The sequence below is a fragment of the Dermacentor silvarum genome, chromosome 8, assembly GCF_013339745.2.
Source record: "Dermacentor silvarum isolate Dsil-2018 chromosome 8, BIME_Dsil_1.4, whole genome shotgun sequence".
NCBI classification, from domain to species: domain Eukaryota; kingdom Metazoa; phylum Arthropoda; class Arachnida; order Ixodida; family Ixodidae; genus Dermacentor; species Dermacentor silvarum.
Genome location: NC_051161.1, coordinates 7,508,926 through 7,527,521, shown reverse-complemented (window position 1 = coordinate 7,527,521; position 18,596 = coordinate 7,508,926). Strand labels below are relative to the sequence as shown.

Here is an 18,596-nt window from a genome sequence, read left to right as displayed (position 1 = left end):
CTTAATTTGTAAATGCCATTGTTTTCTTCAATTGCTTGTTGTTGTTTTTGTCTCCCATGAACACTTAAGTGCACAATGTATAGTGTCTTGTCGCGCCCACTATACACTGCTCATTGATTCAAGCCCGTTAACGCTAAGTGCTGGTCATTGCGTGCATGTTTTTTTTTTGTTTTTTTTGTTTTTTGCACATTTCCTCGTGTATTTTTTGCATATTCACTAGACAGCCAAATTTTGTGGAAAAGCCAGCGACGGAAGTCGCCTACATTTACAATATCATCAGAGAAATAAAAATAAATCGCCTGCTGTTTCGTCCCTGGCATTTAAAGCGGTTTCAGGTACAAAATAGTTTTAGAGGGAACTGTTGCAGCTTCCTTGATTGCCTCTCATTTGAATAGAGAGCGGAGGCCGGACAGTCATGTTCCTGTCTGAAGTTTTGGCTACCGCGAATATTGATCGAAACGTCGGTAGGAAATTCGATCGTCGAATGGGCTCACCTAAACGCCGGGAATTTGCCACTCGAAGCTCATTGCTTCGCGAAAGCTGCTGACAGCAGCACAAACGTTACGGCTACAAACGTGTACGCTTTTACGCATCTGAGTTCGCACCTTTGTTCACTGTGCTCGGCTCAGTTCACCTTGTAAGAACGACAGTGATCGCGTAAACAGGGCATGTCTTGATCGTGAAATGCACTCTGTCTGCAGTATGCGCTTAAAACATACTGTCATAAAAAGATAATGTAAACACGCTCACGTATGGAACTCGTCTGAGAACTGTGCACTAGCATTTGCATACGGGAACGATAGTATGTGGGGGACGAACACTGTACAGATGCTCTTCATGTAATCTAACCAATGAACTGACTGCGGAAGCTCTGTTCTCACAGCCAGACCTTTTCTTTCTTTTTTTTTTCCCCTTCTTGTTTTCTTTTTCACCTCTTGCTGGACAATGCCGGAAGTACGGAGCCGATGACTGAACTGTCACATTGCTAGTAGGAAGCAGCGCTACGAACGCATGGTCCTTATTCACAAAACCGTTTGCAACGTACGTTAGGAAGCTTTGTATACGAAGTGGTACTTTCCAATGGTGACAACGCACAAGATGGCAGCCAATGCGCCAGTCGATCAGAAACTGTACCAAAAAAGAACGCCTAAGGAATCACGCAAGCAGTGAATAAAGTCGATATACGTTGTGTGCATTCCCGGAATTGAGAGGTTTAAAGCAGCGCTGGACAAAAACTAAAAGCGCACAGGTGGCCTGTGGGTTTTCGGCCCTGCGTCTTTTTAGCGCTGGCTGAAATGTGTTACAAATTCTCCGAATTCCGATTCGCCGAGTGACGTGCATGCTCGTGGTGCATATCTGGCACGTGGCACTTGTGCGGAGCTCACCGTCGTAAAGTAGCGGGATGGTCTTTCGGTAGTAGACCAGTGCCGGCAGCTGGTCTAGGCCGAACTCCTCAGCCACCTCGGTCTCGGAGATCTTGACGAAGCCGATACCTAGTGCGTCCGCCTCGTCGTCGATGTTCTCGAGTTCGGCGAGCACCGCCTCGGACTCCTTGTGCTTCTGCTTATCTGCACAGAGAGGCACACTAAGCTGAGACACAAAATTCCGACAGAAACCTTCTCGGGATGACTCCTGAGGTTAATGAGATTAGCATTTATTTATTTATTTATTTATTTATTTATTTATTTATTTATTTATTTATTATTTATTTATTTATTATTTATTTATTTATTTATTTATTTATTTATTTATTTATTTATTTATTTATTTATTTATTTATTCGTCAGCATTCTTAGGATAGTTCGCGCACTGGGATATCTATCTATGTATCTATATATGTATGTATGTACCGCGCGACTGGCCACTCGAGGCAATTTTGCCTGTATTCGCGGGCTTATTTCACACTCGGAAGAACACTTTCATGTCGCACGCATTCACCAATAGAAAGCTGTATCGGGAGTTTCTCATGTTGCTCTACAATTTTATCATTGACACTTTTAATCTAATTATAATAATTGAGAAGTTGATTCACTAATTAGGAATAATTATCTAATTAAGCGTAATGCAAAAATACTCCGAGTATCTCCAAGCGACGGAAAACAGCGTTACCTTGGTTCTGTCCAGCTACGTGGCATTTGCAGATTTTTAAATCTTGCTGCATGATAGTTGGGACACCCTGTATATATATTCAGACAGGATTGCCTGAATATACTATATGACGCGGTATTTGATTCCGCCCTGCACCAGAGAACTTTTAAGCGATGTCGCGCCCAAGTTGGCTTCAAAATGGTCCATTGAAATGCGGCACATACCTAGTGGCACGTGTGATTCAGTGATTGGTCCAACGGCTCGTTTCGAGCACAGTTCACTCAGCACAGCAGCTACCCATTAGACCGTGGACTAACCAGTGACCCAAGTTGGCGGGATAGATCTGGACATAGACACCGGAAAATTCGTCAACTATCCCAAGAATGTTAATCGCATTAGCGCACAAGTTGATGCTAGAGTTATGCTTGTCCAGATTGTGCCACAAGTGGTTCTTTCTGGTGCTTCAAATGTGCTTCTTCATTCGCGAAACTAAGGCCTCGATTTCACGCTATGACAGTGCCGAATATACTCGGATGTTGATTTAAAAACGACTTATTCATTCATATAATCAGCAGTTGTAGAACGAGGAATAGAGTCAACATTTCGACAGGTGGACTTGTCTCAATATAAGTCTAGTCAACGTTTCGACAAGGAGACGAGTTCCCTTGTCGAAACGTCAACTCCGGCGAAATTCCTTTCTCGACCACTATTGATCCTTTCAAGCCTACATCTTCCTGTGAACATCTGTTTAATTTGTTACTTCTTTACAAATATAAATTAATTGAACTCTAAACGGTTTAAACTACAAAATTAGCTCGTCCACCACTAGAATGCTGAATAAGAACACGTCTGACTGTGCGTGTTCAAAAAGCTAATGAAGCCCGCTTGTTTTCAGCGCATGCCTGTATACAATGGTGATGTTAGGAAATGTTGTTGTTGTTGTTGTTGTTTGCCAAACGATGAGATCTTGGGAAAAGATTCCACAGGAAGGCCGGATATACCATTAATCAAAAATAAACTTCAGCGACGTAAATGCCATACAGAAATGACACTTGAAAGTATCAGTGATAACTGAAATTTTCATCTCAATCGAGAATCACACCGACTCGTAAGTTATGCCGAAGCTTTGCCGGTTCCCGCAGTCCATGCACGTTGTAATTATTTCCGTTACCTTTCCTCGTGGCCCACATTCTACGGTGTGCACTTAAGCGCCACCGCTTCCGCTGCCGTGTCGTTGCCGCGAGGTGGCAATAACGGTTTGCGATCGACTGCAGGGTGGCGCTCGCTTTTGCCCCAGCTATACGACGAGGCTAGGAAATAAGGCGTGTCCCTGTTAAGCGCCTCCACCCTTTGTTGTTCGCTTGCCATCTTCGTCGCACCGCTCAGCCTGCAGGAACGGCGATCCTCCTTTACGCCACCTAATCTCCGGTCCGCGCACGGCGCTAACGACACTCCCGCTGGGGTGTTGCGTCCTGCAACACGCATTCTCGCGTGCTTCGTGGCGCCCGACTTCTTTCCCTCCGCGAGCACTTGCTCGCGTTCGCCTAATTTGGCTGCTGGTCCAGAAATACGCGAACCACGGCCGGGCTAATATAACAATTCTATCCCAATTATTTTCCTTTTCGCCCTTCGTCAGTGATACGAACAGCGCTCCGCCTACATCATCACCAGGTTCTGCGGGCGAGCGGTGAATGGTAAGAAAGGCAAAAGCAATCGCTACATTATACCACAGTCTATATAACAGCATCTACTTCGTTGGAATTGAACGTCCTTTGGTGGAAACAGCGATCCAAGGACAACGAGAGCGTGAAAATGCAAATAATTGATGTCGCTTAATTACCAGCAGCGAGTAGTTTTCGACTGGTTTAGTTAACCGCTGTTCACTAAACTGCAGCGGCGGTGCCACGCCTACAGAAAGCATATTGGTACGTACGGCCGGCTTCGTGTAGGCACCTATTCATCTCTTAAAAATACCTCCCGGATAATCACGGTATAAATAGAGAACGATATCGGCACAACTGAACAATGCAAATCGTTCATTGACAAACAAATATAGTGGAAACAGTCTCTTACTCAAATGATGCTTAATGAGGTTGACATCTGCTGAAATGCCATAGTTGTAAGCGTGTCGGGCCATGTGATTTTCGGGGTTTACTAAGAATGCTATCGTTCTCAAGGTTTAGTTGGACGAGATCTCTCGTGCCCCCCACGCCCTTCTATTTAATTTAATATAACTGTGCATACTGTTATACTGTGCAACTCCGCAGTTAAACGCTATAGTCAATCAGCCCCGCCAGTCCACCAAGTGAACGTTTGGAAGACTGATGTGAATTCTATAAATTAATCGCATTCGTGTTTAGATTAACCTAATTACAAATAATATTTTGATCTACCAAAAATATAGAATTGAAAACAAAGACCGCACTGGATTCTCTTAGAAGTGTTTTGATTTATATGAATCAATAAAATCTCAAGCATGAAGTAGCGCTCGCTTTAAAACATTTACGCAGAAACTCCTCTGGGAGTTGTCTAAGTATGCGTAAGCATTGTGCCACTTGGTCATCTCCACGGAGCCGGGTGTCATTAACAGTGTTATGAAACTTGATCCGACCATTTCAAACGACACCGCTGCGGCGACGCCAACTGCTGTCAATAGCGGCGCAAGGTGAATTGAAGACGCAAGCAAACTACTGCAGGTGGCTGCGCCAGGTGCGCTGATGACGTTCCGATCATTATGAGCCGTTATCGCTCTTTAGCGCCTTATCCATCCGCATCGAACCATTATGAACTGTGTGATCAACCGCACTCAGGCGGCCGCTGCGCGGCCGCGAGGGCCGTATCTTGAAAGCAGTCGGCGATGGCGACAGAGAGCGCCGACTGCTGACAGCCTCGTTTGCTCTGTATTCTCGCCGCTTAGTTTCCGTCGAAGCGAGAGGCAGCACGAAGGTGAATTTGCTCGCTGCTGCGGGTGCTATCTTGGAAGCGATCGTCTTAATGGACGGACGGACGGTTCACCCACGACTAGTGACATTTCGTATGATTTTTTTTCAAACGTGAGCACTTACACGAAAACACTCGCTGGTGTGGAAAAAGGAAAAGAAAAAAAAAAAAAAACCGGGGGAAGAACTCTGAATTTATATTGCTATACCAGGTGCCAAAGAAGAAAAAAAAATATGTCAGCGCGTTATTATTTTAAGTTTTTGACTACTTCCAAGTAGATTATGGATGTAGGAGATATCCTGCGAACATTTCTTGATTCTCTCATATGTTTCCTGTGTTCGCAGAAAACAGCGAAAGCGGCGCTTACGCACATACTTTATCTACAACTCCCAGGCGTCCTTTCTTTCTTTTCTCTTCATTTTTCTGAGTAGTGGCACTTTAAGGACATTTTGAGAGCATGAAAACAAAACAAAGTAAAGAAAAAAAGACCAGCCGAAGGAAGACTCACAGAAGAGGACGGCCAGGTATTGACTCTCCTTGATGAGACTGTCGAGAATCTTTCCGTTGACCTCCTCTATCCGGTCCGGCAGCTCCATGGCCTCCAAGTTTGTCAGCCAGTCCAGTACTTTCTCTTCGTCCATCAGGTCACCTGCACGCGAAACGCGCATCAGCGGTGTCAAGTACGGGAGGGCAACAAAGGCACGCCTCGAGCTGAGCTCAGCCCGGGAAGTCGTTTTTGCCTCGCTACAACGGTGCAGCGTTGGGAAAGCTGCAGCAGGCGTCGGCCAACCACAGCGCCATTCTGCAGCTACGTAAGAACTACTCGGGGCTATTTTACACCCGTGACCACGATACAACGGCCATGTCAGTTACGATATGTAGTATACTTTGCGGAGGCCTCTCAAATGCTTACGCATGACACAACTTTGTAGATAGTAAATCAATGTGAACCATGAGTGGTTTACATTAGCTCTACATCCTATGACGCTGCACGTTTTTTCAGACAAGGAGTACACAGGCGTTCACTGGGCGGTGAAGCTTGTTTGAACAGCAAGGCACTAAAACGCGGCGAAAAAAAAAAATGATAGGGGGGGGGGGGGGGGGAGAGAAGGAAGAACTGGGCCTTAGTTACTCATTGCTCCCTTACGCTCTCTCTCTCTCTCTTTTACTGCGTCTTTTGTTTATCGAATAGCATATTTTCCGCCGAGTGTTCTTTTCTTTGTATTTCTTTCTTCGCCGTCACAAGGGGCTGTGGATGGAATGGTAAGCAGGAAGCTTATCTTAACAAATAACATTTTCTCTTACGTCATCCACAGTTCTGCCAACACGCTTGACAAGCGGCTCCCTTTGAATGCATGCTTGAGGCGCGAGTACGCGAGAGAAGAAAGAGAATCCCCGAGGTAAACAAAGAGGGAGAGTTTTTAGTGTCGCCCTCTACTGCTCATAATTTGCGCGCCACCGCAGTACTTGTAGACTGAAAGAGCAATATCATCGAGCCGCCTAGAGCGTTGCTTGTCAGAAGAGCGGCGCTGAACGTTGTAACATGATCATCGTTGCTGTATCATTGTTATCATATTTATTTATTTATTTATTTATTTATTTATTTATTTATTTATTTATTTATTTATTTATTTATTTATTTATTTATTTAATGCAACATACTGCAGCCCCAAAAGGCTATCGCAGGAGAAGGAAGTACGGGATACAAAGAAAGAGAGAAAGAAAGAAGGAAAAGTTCACTGCAAAGTAAGCTGAGGGGGTTCACAATATGTAGAATTCAGCGGCCGATAACGACTGAACATGGCCGGGTAAGGCATCCCAGAGTTCTACAGGGCGGACAAAAAACTGTATTTAAGCACATCGGTGCGGAGATGAAAAGGAGACATTCAACTCATGATCGTGCTTAATGGATGTAGGACTAGCGGGTGTCATGTAGCTGTTGAGTAGATGAAATCGTAGAGAGTTATTCAGAGCATGTTCGAAGATCCGACGTGGTGGCGGGAAGAGAGAGTGGCAAGCCGAATATTGCAAAGATGGGAACTAGGTGAAAAAAGTGTCAGTCGTAGCGATGATAAATGAAATGTACGGCTTTCTTCTGGACAGACTCAATTTTGTCGATGTCAGATTTTTTGTGTTGTTTCCATACGACCGAGCCATACTCGAGTACTGGACGAAATATTGTTTTGTAAGTGAAGAGCCTCGTGCATATTAAGAGGGGCCGTATGTAGGGTACGTTGAAAGTATACTAGCTTTTTAAGCACGTGGTTGCACATGTGTTCAATGCGATGGGACCAACACAAACCCTTCGACAATAGGTAGGTAGGTAAAAACTTTATTTTTGTCCTGCAACTTAATAGGGTGGGCTTCACCCTGCCTAGACGCCTGCCACGAGCCCTTGGGTTCTGGCGGCGTCGTCGGCCCGCTGGCATAGTTGATCTTCTGGGGCTGAGCTGAGCAGCACAGCACACCAACGCGTGCGGAGGCTTTCGCTAGAGGCTGTCTCCCCGTTGCTACTCGTTAGCCCTTGGCATTCCCACAGCATATGCTCAATATTTTTGGCGATAATATAAGACCAGGATATTTATACTGCGGCAAATTTTCTAGAGAAAACAATTAAACCAGTAAGTGAAAGAAGGTAGGAAAGAACGCCTAGTAAATAATCTTGAGATTATCATACCTATAACTATCGTAAGCGCGTATCTTCAAGACAAGCTGAAAGAAAAGTGCAAAGACAAAACCGAACACAGACACACATGTCTATGTCCATGTGCATGTTCTATTTTAACGTTACCAAATTTTTTTATATCGCCTGTGGCATATCTACTTATTGAGCTGCAATACTCGAACAGGTATACATTACTTTCACTGAAAATCAGTATGCATAATTGAATACTTAAAAAATCACTAATTAACTTATCAACTAATTACTTTAGCGTACATATTGCAATACACGAATTGAAGCCAGTGATTTTCCATGGTACATCCACTTGGGAGAAATTTTGAAACTAGTACCGGTTATGAGATAAGCGCAGTCAAATTTGCCGTAAAAATGCAATGCTGTTCCACTCACTTTTTTAACAGAACGGCATTTTTTTTTTTTTTTGCACTGAAGCTCAAAAGTTACTGGAACACCAATGCATTCCATCACAAACTATGGGAACGCAAACTGGTGTCATCCTTACAATTCGTCCCAAATGGATATCACTCTAAACGTTACCGGCTACAATTCGTAAATTACAATATGTGGTGTAAACTAATTCGTTTAAGAGATAATTAGCAAAATGTTTAATTAGTCAAATATTCGCTTTTTGTACAAATAATGTCTGCCTCTGAGAGTAATCGAGCTCAAGAAGTAGAATTGTGCTGCATGTCACGGGCGATTTTTTTGTTTAATTCTGTTAATGATAAAATAAAACACCCCGTATATAGGCGCGTCTTGCGTTCACCGTGCCCGCGCCTCTTTAAACTGATTGCAAGCATGCGAGAACAGATGACATCTAGCTAAATTATCACCACGTCCGTATACATATGCAGAAATCGCTCATCCGCCTATTCACCATGTTCGGTGAGTTAAGCTGTTCAAAAAAGGCGAGAGCCCAAAAGAAACAGCTCAATAAACACTGCTTTCGCAAGATTACTCAGTTTCCAATGGTGTGGAACTAAAGGAAAACAAGGAACGCGTTGACGGTTTGTTTAAACACTCGAGGCGGCCTTTTTAACCAGTGCTTTTAACCAGGGACCGTTTAGTATGGGCAAGGTTAAGTAAATAGGCTAGTACCGCTGCAGTTCGCGTACTTGGGTAACGTGCTCGGAATATAGTCAACGTACAAAATGCTGGTGACATATTCGTGACAAAGGAGAAGAAATAAAATAGCATTAGAATTATTTTGCGAGCAACCGTGCTCAAGAGAAAGTTTCCGCTGCACTCATGCCCCAACGAATTGTGTCAATAAATTATACAATTTCATAATAATAACTGGCCATTTTCCTTGTGAAATTTTTGTTCTTGTGATTTGACCAAGTCATGATATCGATGCCATTAACGTGCAAAAACGCAGCTAATAAAAATCAAGGGTGGAATTCAGAAAGCTTTCCAACCATAAAACGATGACTTCGGCAGCATATCTCACTGGCTGTTGGTGATTGGCTGCCGAACGTCATACCGAACTTTTATTGCTTTCTCCGGTAGTTGGAGTGGAGGATGTGTGCAGTTAAAGTAAGAGTCTGTTCTAGCAACGGAGAACATGAAACGAGAAGTACATTGCTCAGCGATTGAAGCGCAATAATCGGAGCGCGTAGCTGCCGGTACTTTTTTTGCGCCACCGGAGGGCGCTGCTAAAGAGCTGATAAGCAAGATACGGTAAGAGTACTGGTGGAAAAAAAAAGCAGGGAAAAGATTGATACGACATGATCTCTTAAAATCATAGGTAGCGGTACAAGGTAAATTTTTGAAAAAGAAAAGTAATAATGAGAGGTATGCAAAAATGCTAGATAAAGAACATGTATAGTATACCTGATAACCTGTTATTTTTTGTACTACTGATGCGGTCCTCCCTCCATGAAAACGGGGGGTGACTACTTCAGGACCTCAATAAAGTTTACTACCTACCTATACCTACTGATGCAAATAAATTCAACTTCAAAATCCAGCAGGCTAGGTGACTATTTGTTGCCGCCCCTTTTCAAAGGGGATGCCAATAAATCATCATCATCACCATGAATGCGAAGGGAGAACCGTAGTGAGAACCCAGTGAGAACCGTAGGTAGCGTACACGTTCCAGAAGCGCTTGGGTTTAAAGTGGACGGAAGCATCAACCGGTCAGCAGACGAGATAAGCAAGAGACGTTTAGAGTATTGGAGTATTTGATCTCTTACAGTCGTAGGTAGCGGTACAAAGTAGATATTGAAGGGAAAAAAAGAAAAAGATTAAGGAGATGTATACAAAAGTGCTAGATAAAAAAAGAAAACATGTGTAGCATAACTGATTAAATCAAGCAGGCAAGGTGACTGTCACCACCCCCTTTCAAAGGGGATGTCATTAAATCATTATCATCAATGATGTGTCTTTGTAGCGAATGAAAGCGAAAGTTTCGATGACGCATAGTGACTGCATTTTGCCCCTCAGCGATCGCTAAGCGCTCACTGGTGGCGCGGAAAGCGCTGGTCGCCATGCGGTCCGTATGTCGCGTTTCAGTCGCTGAGCACTGTACGGGTTTACGCAAATTTGTGAAAACCATCCAAAAATGCTCACGCTGTATTCTGCATGAAACAGTAAATATTGGCTATACCATGGAATTTAATACATCCTGCGAGATAAGGAGAAGTCAGCGCTCAGAGTCAGAACCGCCTCATAAGCACTGTTCAGATAAATTCGCAGAAATTATCTGAACATATAGAATTCGGGAGTGGGGCTCTCGTTTACGCAGTAGCTGTACAATGACGAGAAAATGCTGTTGCTTGCTTTCCTTGAGTGTCCTGAGCTTCTTGGATTCCCCGTGCGTCAATGTATAAATAGCTAACTGCGTTCTGTTTATAGACATAGTGTTAATCGGTTCACTTCATTAAGGAGGTTAATTCACCGATGCACAAAACTACATACTCCAATTGAATCATGTATAGTAACAGCTTAAAAAACACAGTGTCGTGCACGGTGGCTTTATCTGTCGAGCGCATGCGTCTCACCTTCGTAGATGGTGGGCTCCTTGTTTCGGAAGTACACGAGCGATGGGAACTTGGTGATGCCGAGCTTCTTTGCGGTCGGCCGGTCGCTGTTCTTGACGAACGCGACGCCGAACTTCTCCGCTTCGTCGTTGATGTGCTCCAACTCAGCCAGGATGGCATCGCAGTTTTTGCAGATCTTCGTATCTGCCAGTAGGAAAGAAAGAAAGACAGTAAGAGTGTGATTCACATGAGATTAACACCTTTATTTGTAAAATAAAGTATGTAACGATTTTTCAGCTGCTGGTTTCGGTCCCGGGCAGTTGTTCCCTAAATATACAAATAAACGCAGCACCTGCAGAAGGCCGTGAAGCAATTGAATTTGTTTGAGCGAAAAAAAAAAACATCTCTATGCAGGGAAGTGGGCTCTCACACGAGTTGCGAAACCTTCATTCTCGCTCACCTGTAGTGAGGTTACTGCGTGCAGCCAACATCACATCACATCGCGTGGCCTTGCAGCAAGCTGGAAGGCCATGGCGGTCGAACCAATCATATTAGACCTTGAGTGTGGATTTCAGGCAGCGTCTTAGCTAATGCAGCAATGCACTCAGCGCTCTAATGCCGCGATTTCTAATACAATCCTAAAGTTGCAAAACATACGAGCTCATAAATGTGAGGTGTTTCGTTTCGCTGCGTTCAACGTTGCGCGTGACCGTAACCGAATCACCATTAATTACTCGGTGTCGTTTGGATGGTGAAAATGGCGCGAAAAATTCATGTTACTATATATTTATAAGAAAATTTATAAATATTCGGATCGCAGCAATAAGGGCGTCTCCTTGCAAGGCGCGAAACGCGAAGAATGGTATAGTGCCAGCTACACTCAGAGGGGCCACACAAAGTAACAGAAAAAGCACAGCGCGTACAACAGTGCTCATGAACTAAAATCTGGCGTGACATACGGAGGGACGCACTTCGGTTGCTCAGTGGTTACGGTTGCTCAGCGGTTACACCTGGTTTCGATGACCGCAATTTCACGGGGCATGGAGCTGTAATGCTTGTGTGTACCGACCATTGCGTGCACATCAAAAAGCCTCAGGGAATCAAAACTAACCCGGAGCCTTGCACTGTGTCCTCTGTAACACTGAATTGCTTTCGGACATTAAATCCTAATAATGAAATTAATCGATTAACCTACTCGTATATTTCCAGCTCTGATTTCTGTAACACGACTTCCTAAATTCAGGTTAAAGAACTATTCATTTCATTGGCGAAACACCACTAGGGCGTTACCTGAATATCATTCTACATTGAGGTCTATATGTGGTCCACGAGCAAGCAAACTGTCGGGTGTCCAGCTGTGATTAATGTGCATCACTAGCGGCGCTGAACGTTCCCGAAGCATGATCATGCCAATTTCATTCCAATTTGCGAACAAACGCTCATCGCTTAGTCATGCGTATAAGCTGGATTTTTTTTACTAAATACATCAGGGCAAACTAATATAGTCGGTAATCATAACATCTCACGAGGTGATTTTCTGGACAATATGAAGTAACATTAGTGAGCATTAGGGCCTGTTCTAATTGCGATCGACCCTGTGCGTAGAAATCATACCACCTGTCAATAATTAAAGTAGTGGAGCAGTGCAGTTTATCCAGAACAAAGACAATTTTATCAATATTTGGCACAACAACATGTTTGTTACTGGCTTTAGACATCAGTTATGCCGATGTCTGAAAACAACGGTATCGTGCTTGTACAGCAGTGATTTGCAGGAAACATGTTCGGGAGGCCTGTAAATAAAGCGGGGTCGTTTTGTGATCCCAGTTAAGCGATGATTTCTGGCAATTTCCAGAAATCATCGCGTGGACAGGGGCTTGCTGCTGTAAATAACCACCTGCTATCTCTTCACTGTCAATGTAAGGTATGTGCTCATATTTAAAGTTCACGCAAACGCGCGCAGAACATTCGCGTGGTGAGTAAATCACTTCTGCTGCAATCCTCAAGCTGGAAGACGCTTCATGAAAAGGCAAAGCTTTCATCCGCCTGGGAGTAGCACAAAACTACAAAGGAAACCCGCGTGTGATTCTCGGACAAAGACGAATTTGCGCCATTAAATTCAATGTATAGTATCGACAGCTTCTTTATTCTAGCTCTTCGTTGCAATCAACCTGAGCGTCACTGCACAACATCTTGCGAAATGTAATATTCAAATATTTTTTACGCTGTCCAACTACGTCTCGATAGCAGGTATTTACTGCATTTCTTTTTTATTTTATTTTATCTTATTTTATTGTATTTTATTTTATGGCTGGTGCTCAATGTGCAAAATCTTCTTGGCTATCCCGTACGGCTCCGCTCCTATACGCTTGTAGCAAATCAGTGAACGGTGAACGAAGTTTTATAAAAGGGGATATTGTCATCCACCTGCGAAGCGAGAAGGAAGCCCTCACATGCTTTTCAGAAAGAAGCCCATCCGGGAAACCTCTTTCTGAGGGAACACCGCGTGAGCTTTCTTGCCCTTTTGTTTTGTGCTTCTGCGCAAAGCCCCATGTTTATTTCCTGCCTTAGCTCGTTGAAAGAGACGACGGACTCCTCTCTTCATTGCGTATTACGTTTTTTGGGGAGGAAGACGAGGCCTGTCAGCTTCAGAATAACTCGCCCTCTTCCTGCAAAATACTCGTTTGCTTTGCCTGGTCGAGTACATTTGAATGGGGCGAATAAGAGCGAACGAAGGAAGATGTCAGCCGCGGGCAGGCAAAACCAGGTGGAGCCAGGGGTGCCCTCGGAAATCCCTCGTCGCCGCCTCGAGGGTTCGGGGCCTTCGCGCCTGGCCGAGCTCACACCGTTTCGGGTGACTGCGCTACCTCCGAGGCTAATGAAAGAGCCGGCACCTTGTGTCTGTCCCCACGAAGGCTGACATTGCATTTCTAGGTATGCAATGAGCTCAGTAGCGTGCGTTCGCTGCCATCGGCATAAGTGATGCGCAGTCATGGCGCTCATTTTCATCCGAGGGCCTTTGCCACAAGACGCCGTACACTGCAGTTGCAAAAGCGTGCATCGCAGCCATAGCAGAGAAATTGCGCGCTGGCCTTTTGTCGACCACTGAGAAATACGTGGCGCTAATCATTTCGCAGCTATCACACAAGCCGAGCGCTGCTGAGCACGAGGTCGCGGGATCGAATCCCGGCCCCGGCGGCCGCATTTCGATGGAGGCGAAATGCAAAAACGCCCGTGTGCTTGCGTTGTAGTGCACGTTAAAGAACCCCAGGTGGCCAAAATTAATCCGGAGCCCTCCACTACGGCGTGCCTCATAATCAGAACTGGTTTTTACACGTAAAACCACAGAAAGAAGAAGAAAAAAATGTCACAGTTTCGCCCTAAGGGCGAAGCAATGAATGCGATAGCAACACAGCAATGTCATACGAAGTAAGGTGAGCGGCTTTGGTAGCAATATGAATTGTAGTAAACATGAGCTGATTAAGTAAGCAGGTGTGCTCCGGCGTAAGTAGACCGACATGAAGAGAGACTCAATGACCACGAGAAGGCGCGTGTGAAACGGTGGTGTTGATGAGAAGCGCTTCCCGTGGGCAGCGCGTGCGAAGGGACACACCTGTAGTGCTGCACTGCCGATCCGGGCAGCATTGCATGTGTAGCGTGCGTTGGAAAATGTGGCCCGACTATTACTAACTGAATGAACAAGCGTGGTGTGAGCGCGCACAAACAAACATGAATAGATCACACTGAATGACTGCAGACAAGTACTGTCAAAACGCTGGCAGCAAGCGCATACGCCGCAGCGGGCGAAGGTACGTGCGGTCTATCGCTGCAACGGAAACTGAGCGGCGAATGCACAGCGCATAAATGTCAGAGCCGTGTGGAGATAAAAGACGGTGCGGGCGAGCGACGAGCGCGGTTGTTGGCAGAGTAGAAGTGCGCACCCCCCCCCCCCCCCCCCCGCTCCCTTCGGCGCTGGCTTCCCGCTTCCGTGCTTGCGCGTGGGAGATTGAGTGTGTTCGGTCTCCGTGATAGCGCGCGTCCCTGCACGCTTCCGCTCGGGCATACGGCGCGCGGCGAAGATTTTATCTATACGAAACCTCACGGCGATGACGACGGCGACGGCAGAAATCCGGTTGAAGTGTCCATATAATTGCTATCGCAATAAAAGAATCACACAAGCCGAGGCTCCTCAAAGTTTTCTTGGAGAGCTTTCCTATCGCTTGAAATATTGAAGTTGTCTGCTCCTATCACCGCAATAATATGCGGCGAAGCCTGCTTTCAGTACATTTAGCGGATTTCGACATGTTGTAGAAGGCGCGATGCACCGTGTCCTACTGCGGTGATACGTTCCATCGAAACGGAATTTGAACAAGCTTTGGCGCGCGCACACCTGTCCTCTTGAGGCACTGTAACGCATTAGAAGATCGAACATCGCGATGTGTTCAAATTCCCTGCGGCGACAGCAACTTTCGGTAACTTTCTTTCGTTATAACGGAAATCGATGCATTCGTGTTTGCGTGTTTGCATGCGTGTGCGTATTTGCGTGCGTGCGTGCGTGCGTGCGTGCGTGCGTGCGTGCGTGCGTGCGTGCGTGCGTGCGTGCGTGTGCGTGTGTGTGTGTGTGTGTGTGTGTGTGTGTGTGTGTGTGTGTGTGTGTGTGTGTGTGTGTGTGTGTGTGTGTGTGTGTGTGTGTGTGTGTGTGTGTGTGTGTGTGTGTGTGTGTGTGTGTGTGTGTGTGTGTGTGTGTGTGTGTGTGTGTGTGTGTGTGTGTGTGTGTGTGTGTTAATAAGCGAGAGGCATCCTCCTATTTTACATTGAAGTCGAACGCTTCCATTCTAAACCTATCTCTCCCTCCATTTGCCCTTTTGTTAGCACAACAACGACCACAAATGTTAAAAGGAGCGCCATCAATGTAGACCGGTGTTGTTCTTTTTTTAAAGCAAGAAATACAAAACCACGCGAGAAATACAAAACCTGAAAGGTACCGTAAAATGGAGTTCTTCGTCCGCCCATTCCCACGAGGCTTTAAGTTTAACGATCGCCCATGCATCGTCATTTGATGCTGCGCTGACCTGCCACAAAAGCGAGCGAACACCGTTAAAAACGGAACAAGTTTTGTACCCGCTGTTGCGTGCGTATGTTTTTATTATGCGTCGATACTGTAGAACGCAAAGACAAGGTAGAGCGTTAACAGCAGGAAGAAACATAATCTGAAGAAAAAGTAAATGAAAACATTTTTGTGCTGCGGTGCAAGCGCCTTAGCAGGACGTTCTGGCGGGCTAGTTGGTTCATAGCTTTTAGATGTTTTAGAACTGCGCGAAAAAAAAAAAAAAACGAGGACACACGAAAGAAAACACACACGACACCCGAGCGCTGCAGCATATTGTCTCTCTTAGCGCACATGGCATATCTAATGTTCTGTGTTCTTTCCTATGTTTTTGTACGATGCACGAAACTGCAGCATAATTTCAGAGTCATTCTATGAATGTCAATGGCAGAACAATGAAGCATGCATTCCGCCCTGGAAGTTCATTCATACCACAACAAGCAAGAATTCGAGCGAGTGTAGAAAAAGCTGCTTTCAGCGCGTGCTTAAATTGATTCGCAGTCGGCGCGGAGTGTTTAAAGATTCCGAACAAAACGTCTCATCGGTCTTGTTATTCCCGAAACTCGACGCCCGTCTTCTTTTGACAGCGGCGTAATTCGGAAGTTCAAATATGAAACGTAGAACGAAGATAACAAGGGAATATCAAAGCTTTCAAAATTGAAGCGCGAAACGTCACCAGTTTTTACCTAATTAATTTGAGCAGCAAAGCATTTTTTTGTTTCATCAAAGTATAGAATTCTTCTAGCGTGTCGACATACATCACTTAGGCTTTCTTGCGCGCTGGTATCGCTGATATTGCGAGCCGGTTGCTACGTCATTGTGGTGCCCTACCTTACTGGGAGCCACCATCTCTCCCTTTCCTCGCCCCCCCCCCCTTTTTTTCCCCCTTTCTTTTTTTAAATATTTACTGTAAACTTTTTATTCGGAGACACGCGCGTCGATTTGGGGGCGGCCGCATAAACCTTCTTTGCATTTGTTCGGGCAGCGTCTAGATGAGAAGGAATGACCACCAAAGGAGTAGATGTGCCGCTTGTAATGCATGTTGGAGAGACCAACCACCAACAAGAATGGTATTGTGCCTAAGTAACATGCACCAACAAGAATGCAGTGCAAGACTTGTGCTGTGTTACGAGGTGCCTGCTTCGAAGATGTTGAACCCATAAAAGTGACCGAAAGAAAGTGTCCCCTATATTTTTAAACTACGAAATCTAGGTGCCGGAGATGACGATGTGAGTGAAAGAGACAAATAAGGAACGTGCGTCCTTCCTTTTGTTGCGGCATCAGCAGCAGGGTTCACGGTGTTCGTCAACATTGGGCCTTGGCGGTCGCTTGCCCGCCCCGAAAACTGAGCGTCTCAATGCCGAGCGTCGCCGTGACGGCCGTCACACGACCTTTTTGAATCGACGCGTCTCCTCAAGCGTCCATTAACATCAAACTGTGTTCCTCATACCGAGTGTCCGTGTAGTCGCTCATGTTTTAAAGTGAAGCTTTCTGTTGAGTGCTCCCGAGCTTTTTGTGAATGCGTATGCATGCATGCCCGTGAGCTTAAATGTTCTGGGCACCAAAACACCCGTGTGTTCGTTCTGCAAAGCAGACTTCAATAATTAGTGCCCCTTTATTATTTCCAGTCACCTTTCCTCGGTTGCAGAAACGTGCGTACCATAGTTTGCGCAGCTATAGAAATATTTGCACACAACACCTAAAGCTCGAGGTGTTCATTTTTGCCTTTTTATCACTTTTTGCGTTAGTGGATATTTCATTTACATTACGGGTCTAATCTTGTTTATACATTATTCTAAGCACGGCGTTAATGTTGTCCCATCTTTTTTATATCGTTTTATCATTCACTATCTGGCGTTGATTCTTTCGTGAAGCAATGGAGACTTACTACTTGAATCTCTGTATTCCTTGAAGGTGCCGTTTTCTTTTCGACCACGGGCTCGGGCCTCTAACCGAGCAGTTGGCCGCTTCTTGTCTTGTCTTCAATGTCGCATCCTCGATTATCATTGCTCCTTTTACACCATGATGGCGGGATTGGCTCGTTATTTTTGCGCCTGCCGCAAATACTTGCTTCGTTCATTTTTTTAAGCCTGCCCACCGAATGCATTGATGATCTAGTGGAACATCTTTATACACACTACGCGCACAGTCGTAGTCGCGGAGAAGCGCATAAACACGGTGGCGAAGTGTCTGGAGCAGCAGTTCCCTTGGGGCACTCTTCTCCGGCCGACTCGGTGATGAGATTGGCCGAAAGAAATCGAATAAGGGAGGCAAACAGGAGAGTGCCTGCTTGTTTCGCGCCACGGCTGGGTAATTCCACGAAGCGCAGTGAAAGTCTGTCCGAAACTCTGCCGACGAAAAGCGATGATTTAGACGACGTGCTCTCCGGTAGCTCCGTGCAGTGCATTAGCAGCCCGAGCCTCGCGTGCACGTGTCCGAGGCATGTTTCCGCTTTGCGAATTTGTACTTGTCGATGCAAAATGCCAACGTATCTTGTGATTCGTGCAGTATTTGTGTTAATGGACAAAGAAGATTCAATAAACCTGTCTAAGAATTGAAAAGCTGTGATAATTCCTGAAGCGAAAGCAGTCACGTTTACGCAGTTTCGCTGAGCTTGAAAATCCGGAAATGATACGAGTAAGCGCCACTTCCTTTCTTGCGCAAACGTTTCTTGGGTGTCTCTCAAAGTTTCGTTTTTCACAAGGACCAGCGGGTCGATCGAGGAGTAAGGACAGGGCCAACTCAGAGAGCGAGGCCACACGAGAATGATGTGCAACCACTGCTTGTACCATGCACATTA

The 18,596-nt window shown here is 45.4% G+C and overlaps 1 protein-coding gene across 3 annotated transcripts in view; it reads right to left on the bottom strand.

Moving 5' to 3' along the window:
* LOC119460576 (uncharacterized) overlaps positions 1–18,596 on the bottom strand; it is a 100,540-nt gene that overhangs the window by 52,436 nt on the left and 29,508 nt on the right. For all 3 annotated transcript variants that reach the window (XM_037721534.2, XM_037721536.2, XM_037721535.2), the window contains exons 2-4: positions 10,711–10,893; positions 5,537–5,677; positions 1,386–1,568 (exon numbers count right to left, since the gene is read on the bottom strand). In XM_037721534.2, coding sequence (XP_037577462.1) covers positions 1,386–1,568; positions 5,537–5,677; positions 10,711–10,893 — 507 coding nt within the window. The remainder of the gene's footprint in view (positions 1–1,385; positions 1,569–5,536; positions 5,678–10,710; positions 10,894–18,596) is intronic.